This window comes from Cryptotermes secundus, unplaced genomic scaffold (genome assembly GCF_002891405.2).
Source record: "Cryptotermes secundus unplaced genomic scaffold, Csec_1.0 scaffold1555, whole genome shotgun sequence".
NCBI lineage: Eukaryota > Metazoa > Arthropoda > Insecta > Blattodea > Kalotermitidae > Cryptotermes > Cryptotermes secundus.
In genome coordinates this window covers 288,610-296,682 of record NW_019732400.1, presented here as the reverse complement: position 1 = coordinate 296,682, position 8,073 = coordinate 288,610, and the positions used below count along the sequence as shown (strand labels likewise).

The window sequence follows — 8,073 nt, the reverse complement described above, 5'->3', positions numbered from 1 at the left end:
AAATGAAATTGGTTAAGCGAATTAACAGCATTCATTTTTATAAACAGAGAAAGTTTCTGTGCAATATAATGGAACGCATGGGAATGAAATTGCAATATTATTAATTATTCTAGTGTCCTGATCGGTCCTGATTCTCTTCGAATAGTATTTATCTCCCGATTGAGCTATAGACAATGGCTGCGTCTGGTTTGTGCAAGATTTAGTATAGATGAAAATAGATGGCAGCATAACATATGCGTGGTTTTGTGTGGACTATTTTGCCAGCCAGTAGCACTCACTTACTCCCCTATGAATTGAATCTCTGACCCACTCTGACCTCTCTGACGTCTTTGACCGTCTCTTGAGTGAAAGCACTTACAAATGGCAGAAAATCGTGATAGTGGGGCTCTTCCACCAGGCTGGGATCGGAAGTATGATCACCGGACAGGGAGATAGTAAGTTAGTAGGCTATGAAATTAAGAAATACATAAATAGCGTAGAAGAAAGAACTGAATGGAACAATATGTGTTAACATTTTCCAGTTACATTTATTTACTGATAGTTTTATTGAAGATGCTGTCAGTAACAAAGAGTAGCGTGGAATGGTAAAATTATCACTGGGCTTGAATTAATTAAGCATAACACAACGAAGACATAGGGGGAAATAGAGGTATAGTTCCACCATTCTTGACCTTGACACTAGATTGAAGTGACTGATCAGCTTCACCCCCTGGCTGCTTTGCCCCCGGTGGAAGTATCCAGTGGTGCCCATTAGATATGCTGTATATGGACATTGTGGAGAAGAGATATTATTCATTCATTCATTTATTTATAGTTCCAAAAAAATCCGTAGAGGCATCTGCCTCAGATATAGGACAAGTCAGTAATACAATATAGCATATAAATATACATACATAATCAGATAGTCATCATCGTCAAAATTTAAATATTCAATACAACAAAACTGTTGTACAGCAGTACATTCCATATATCAAAATAACATATAAAATTACATATACGATCAAAGACCACCAAGACCCTTAATATAGTAATATAAAATCTATTTTCTTAATATATAATACACCTGTAACAACAGTAATAGCACATTTTTTCTGAGTATTTATTCCATAGTCCATTGCATTCTAGCAATAGGCAACAGTGTTCATTTAAATATACATTTTATTCATACATTCATTCATTCATTTATTACAGTTAAAAAATCCACAAAGGGGTCTGCTTCAAAATATAGAAGAAGTCAGCAGCGCAATATAACACATAAATATACATGCATAATCAGATAGTCATCATCATCAAAATTTAAAATACAACACAACAAAACTACTGTACAACAAATTTCATATATCAAAATAACATTTAAAATTACATACATGATTAAAAGACCGCCAAGCCTCTTAATATAGTAATATAAAATCTATTTTCTTAATATATGATACACCTATATTACAGCAGTGATAGCACCTTTTTCCTGAGTATTTTATTCCATATTCCGTTGCATCCTAGCAATAGGCAACAGTGTTTATTAAATATACATGAGGGATCAATCTTTATTCCAGCAGTAGTATTCTTCAACAGTATAAAAAGAACTGGTGATAAGAAACTTCTTTAACGCCACTTTAAATCCAGGAATGTCATAAGATAATTGTTTAAGCTCTGGAGGGAGGTGGTTATAAAGTTTGATACCAGAATACCATCCACCTTTCTGAAATATCGTTAAGTTTACCACTGGAAGATGCAAGTCATGATTAAATCTGGTATTACGTGTGTGGACATCAGAGTTTGTTATATAGCAATCTCTATTCTTGACAACCAGCATAAGTAAAGAAAATATATATTGAGACTGAAGTGGCAGAATATGTAACTCCTTAAATAAATTACGGCACGAATCTATATTACGCGAATTGGTAATAATTCTTATTATTCTTTTCTGTATTTGAAATATGATTTTTGCATGAGCCGAACTCCCCCAAAATATTATGCCATAAGATATTATTGAATGAACTAGGGAGAAATAAACAGTTTTTAGGCACTCCAAGGATAAAAGAGGTTTTAATACTCTAATTACATAGGATGCTTTATTTAATTTGGGTATCATTTGGTCAATATGGGTTTGCCATGACAATTTATGATCAATAACCAAACCTAAAAATTTTGTAACCTCCACATTGGTTATTTGTTTTTTCCCACATAGTATATGTAAATCTAAAGCTCTTGTGTTTTTAGTTACAAATTGTAGAAAGTAAGTTTTTGTAGGATTTAGTAGTAATAAATTACTACTAAACCATTTATTTAATTTTTCTAAAACTATATTTATATCTTTTTCAAATCTTGGGGTGTCAGGATTAGTAATTATTACACTTGTGTCATCCGCAAACAAGACTGGATTGGATACATCAGATATGGCATTAGGCAAATCATTGATATATAAAAGGAAAAGCAAGGGACCTAGTATGGATCCTTGAGGGACTCCAACGGTAACAGGCTCCCATTTAGAGTAGAATTTAATTGAGTCAGAAACAACTATTACTCTCTGGTATCTATCTGATAAATAGGATCTAATTACATCATTAGCCCTTCCCTTAATCCCGTAATGATTCAACTTTGAAAGCAGAATATCATAGTTGACACTATCAAAGGCCTTGTGAAGATCACAAAAAACACCGCCCACAATTTCTTTTTTTATTTAAGCAGTTAGGATATTATTATAATTATAACGTAATATGGCGGCAGTAAGATGGATGTTGTCTGATGGTGATATTATATTGAATGTAGAAATAAGTTGTGTGCAAAAAAGAGATGGTGAAGTTACCAGAAAGATGAATAATGAAAATAAGGGAGATTATAGAAATGATATTTTAGATATAGAGCTAGATTTGAAAGAGTTATGTGAATTTAGACACATGGCAGTCCATCTGCATGTGAGAGAGGTTATGAATGCCTTGATAGTGAAACTGGAACATGAAGTAAAAATAAGGAGTAGTAACAATAAAGGACTTGAAGCACTGGGAACTAAATGGACTGATGTAGCTGTTGGAATAAGAAAGAGGAATATTTCGCATAACATTACATTTAATACTATTTAGAATATTCCAATCATAAATACTACACAAATCAGCAGAGTACAACTGCCACAGTACACAAAGAAAAAGAGTATATTAGGCGATCCGAGGTTTATGGAAAGTCTTGCTATATCGGAATTGGCAAAAGGAAAAATAAATATAAAACACAAAATGGTGTTAATTGGAGATAATCATGCCAGGGGCTTTGCTAGTAAATTATGGGAGAAATTTAAAGAGCAGTATGAAGTGATAGGTTATGTTATACCTGGAGCAAATGTTGAAGTATTGACTAAAACTGCACAGCAGGAAATTGGTGGATTGACAGGAGAGAACATGCTCATATATTGTGGAGAGTCAGATGACATTATGAAGAATAGTACCTCAAGAGGAATTAAGTGGATACATCGTTTTTTGTTGGGGAATTGACACAGCAATGTCATAATTATGGGTGCCCCCCATAGGCATGATTTGATGGAAACATCAATAATTAATGAGGTTAAAGTTTTTAATAAAAAGTTGAATGACATTACCAACAAATATAGGCATACGACTATGATGCACATAGACCTAGAAAGAGAAGAAGTCTAACATGGAAGGAGGACGCAACAATAATCTCAGCTGAGGATCAGGGAATAGCTAGTGTAGTGTTGCAAACTATTCCCCCTAGAAGACGTCGGAAGATCCCAAATACGAGAAGTGAGGATTTTTTATGGGAATAACTCAAAATGGAAACAACAGTCAGCAGTATTCTCTAGTCATATATCATCAAAATATAAGAAGTATTAGAAATAAAAAGAAGAATTAGCTATTTTTTAAATGATGTATATAATAATCCTGATATTTTATGTATTAGTGAGCATCATTTGAGTGCAGACGAACTATCCATGTTCTTCATGACAAAATATAAAATGGCAACAGGTTTTTCACATAATATGTCTAAGAATGGAGGAGTTTGTATATTAGTTAAGAATATATAACATATCAAAAGCTAGATCTCAATAAGTTAAGTAGGGAGAAGGTTTTCGAAGCCTGTGCGGTGAAGATAATTATAAGTAATAAGAAATTATGTATTTCATGTGTCTACAGAGTACCAGATGGGGACATCAGCCAATTTATTGAGCAGCTGGATGCTACACTTTCATATTTAGTAAGCCTTAAATTGGAACTGATAATTTGTGGCGATACAAATATAAATTACCTTAATGAAAACCATAAAAAAATACAGTTACAGGTCTTATTAGATACTTATAATCTAGCTCAAATAATTGACTGTCCGACCAGAATAGGTCCCACTGCTGTCACACTTATAGATCATTTTTTCTTAGATAAGAATGTCTTCAATAAATTTCAAACCCATTCCGTAATAAATGGGTTTTCAGACCATGATGGACAAATCTTAGTACTTGAAAATTTACAGGTGATAAAGAAAAGGTACAATGCAAGAGCATTTAGGGATATCAATGATGAGTACATAACACATTTCCAACAGGCATTACAAAATGAAAATTGGGAAGCAGTTTATGATCAAGAGAACGTTAATATAAAATTTAATAAATTTCATAATACCTTCTTAACAGTTTTAGAAAACAGCTTTCCCTTGGTGTATAAAAAAGGGAAAGACACCAATAATTGGATAACCAAAGGTATACGAACATCTTGCAATCATAAAAGAGCTTTATACAACTTAGTTAAAAAATCAAAGGATGAAAGATTGGAATCATACTATAAAAGGTACTGTATGACATTAACGAAAGTAATAAAAGAAGCTAAGAAATTGTACTACCAAAAACTTATAAGTAACTCGGAAAACAAAATACAATTAACCTGGAAGGTTATTAATAAAGAAACTGGGAGAAGGAGGGGCCCAGATAAGATAACCGAATTGAAAGTGGGGAATAGCAAAGTAACTAATACTAAGGAAGTAGTAGAAGTATTCAATAAATACTTTATAACTGTAGCTGAGAATCTGGAAACGAAAAGTGTCAATAAAAATGAAACTATTAAATTCTTGGACACTTTGAAATTTGATAAATTCTCTGAACTGAAGCTAATACCTACAACGGAGGTTGAAATAAAGAGCATACTTATGTTGCAAAAATCAAAAGAATCTACAGGATATGATGGCATTTCCAGTAAGATATTGAAATACTGTATAACTGAGATAAGCAAACCATTGTGTCACATATTTGATGCATCTTTTGAGCATGGAATATATCCTAATAGAATGAAATTTGCCTCATTAAGACCTATATATAAAACAGGTGAGAAGACAATTATGGCAAAGTATAGACCAGTATCATTGCTAATAAGTTTTTCTAAGATTTTTGAAAGAGTGGTGTACAGTAGGATAAAGCAACACATATATACAGACAGTTTAATGTCTTTTGCACAGTTTGGATCTAGAGAAGGCAGTAACACAGAAATGGCAATATGTACATTGACTAATCATATTTTAGAAACGTTGGAAAGACGCAATCATTCATTTGGATTTTTTTTTTGATTTGACAAAAGCATCTGACTGTGTGAGTCATGATATTCTTCTGAGTAAATTAGCAACATACGGCATTGGTGGTAAAATAAAAATATGGTTGAAGTCCTATCTGGAAAATAGAAGACAGAGAGTTGAACTCTATAATAATGAAAATGGTAAATGCAGTTCAGACTGGGGAACTGTCAAATATGGAGTGCCACAGGGCTCGATTTTGGGTCCTTTGTTGTTCCTTTTATATATTAATGACCTGCCATCAGCATTAAGTACTGACAATAAGTCATTGTTGTATGCCGATGATAAAACTATATTAGTGTCAGGTATTAATATCAATGAAATTCAAGAAAAGTCTAAACTTATGTTAAATTCCTTAAGTCAGTGGTTTAAATACAATGGCTTATCCCTAAACTTGAGGAAAACTAAAGTGTTAAAATTTGAAACAATCAATCATGACAATATGCCTGTACATTTAAAGTTTAACGATGAATTATTACAAGAGGAAACTCATTAAATTTTTGGGCATTGAAATTGATAAGTGCTTGAATTGGAAGACAGGTTGAATCATTGTTACCCAGATTGGGAAAGGCATGTTATGCAATACAGATTATGAAACCATATAGTAATGGTACAACACTTAAAATGATATATCATGCATACTTTCATTAATTCATGAGATATGGAATACAGTAGAACTTGGTTATAACANGTCATCAAAGGGACCTAAAAATAGTGTCGTTATAAACGAATGTCGTTGTAACCGAAATGGGCACTTCCACAGTAGCCTTATGTTAGTCACGTAAAAATCTACCAAAAACCGAGTTAAAATGTTGCATTTTTTAGTGAAATGCGTAGTTAAGTACAGACTAATGTAACATTAACGTGGAATTGCCCAAATGTGTAATATCAAAGACATATTACAGCGCTTTTCACTGACAATACACACCGCACTAATACTGTATACTAAATGTAGGCCTACTCACCAAATTACAGTAGATTACATCAATTGTTTTGCCTTACTGTATCTAGATACGAGTACAGTAATCAGTTACTTCATCTGTTTCCTGTTACTTGCCCAGTACACACTTTCTAAATTACGTTCAATGTCCATAATTTTTGTCACAATTTCACTGCTGCCTCCCCTGGATTCATAAAACAAGTTCACAGCCCTAATGGCTTCAAGCGCATCACTCACAGTAGGGATGGAGACTTCGGAATATTCTTCTCCTCCCTCCTCAGCTTCCTCCTCTGTATCCTTCTTCACTTCCGATACAGTATCATCGTCTGTTTGTGCCTCCGCTGTAACAATGTCGTCATCTATTGTTGCATATGCCTCATAGTCATACTGACCTAGTTCTTCACAATTGACTTTACGCAACCATTCTGTTAAAGGTAAATCATCGTTTGTACTGTAGACTTCACCAAACCAAATTCGCGGCATACATCAGCTTTTTTCCTTCCATTTTCTATTTCATGGATCACTTTAACTTTCTCTTCAGTGCTTAAAACTTTCCTTTTCATTGCCATGTTTTTGCTACTGCACTTCTCTGGGTCTAGGCAGGAACACTATAGGGTAAGTAGACAATGTGAGGTCCTGTTAGACGAGATTCTAGGAAAGGAATGCAGTTAACAACCTGCCACGTCCTCTTGCACTATTCACGCAGTCCCACCCCACATCCTTGTTTTCGCATAAAACCCACGCTCCTCTTGCAGCCCGCGGTCGTATTCTTCCAGGACAGTCACGTCAGCAAGTAGAGAAAGTGAGGGTGGGCAGGAATTAGTTCGTACCATTGAATATTTGACGCAATAGACAAGGTGTCGCAGAAACCGATGTTGTTATAACCAAGTTTTACTGTAGTTTTTTGGGATAGTTCATCAGAGATTAGAACAATAATGGGCATGAAACATAGAGAGTCATGTAGGCCAGCATTTATAAAGTTAAATATATTAACATTGGTGTCTCAATATATTTTATCTCTGATGACTTTTATGATAAATAACTTGGAGTATTTTGCTTTTAATTATTCAATTTATGAGAGACCAACAAGACAGGAAAGAAATTTACATGTCCTACAATCACATCTCGCAGTGAGGCAGAAAGGGGTCCATTGCATGAGTATAAATATATTTAACAGTCTGCCTGGATATTTATCTAACTTAGTACATGATAAAAAACAGTTTATAAATGAAATAAGAGATGTCCTAATACATAATCCATCATATACTGTTGATGAATTTTTGCTCTTCTCTCAGGATCAACAGCTAAGGAATAGAATGATGCCCCACAGTAGGCATTAATATAGACATTAAGTGTAAGTGTAAGTTAAGGAAGGAAAATTATTATGCATTGCTAATTATCTTGTTGGTATAATTATATGTGTAACATTGTATCTATTTATTTGAGGTATTCAGTTTAGATTTTAACTATGGTTGAATTGATGTTTCTGCGATTTTATCTGTGATTGTCTTGTGACTGTTGTTTGACAAGTTTTATATTCAGTGCCAGTTGCACACTTGTGAATACTCTGAAAC

General features: G+C 33.7%; 1 protein-coding gene across 3 annotated transcripts in view; it reads left to right on the top strand.

Moving 5' to 3' along the window:
• The first annotated feature begins 319 nt into the window (after positions 1-319).
• LOC111867722 overlaps positions 320-8,073 on the top strand; it is a 55,971-nt gene continuing 48,217 nt past the window's right edge. For 2 of the 3 annotated variants that reach the window (XM_023857807.2, XM_023857805.2), the window contains exon 1: positions 320-434. In XM_023857807.2, coding sequence (XP_023713575.1) covers positions 361-434 — 74 coding nt within the window. In that variant the 5' untranslated portion in view covers positions 320-360. The remainder of the gene's footprint in view (positions 435-8,073) is intronic. The other variant, XM_023857808.2, reaches the window with a different exon arrangement.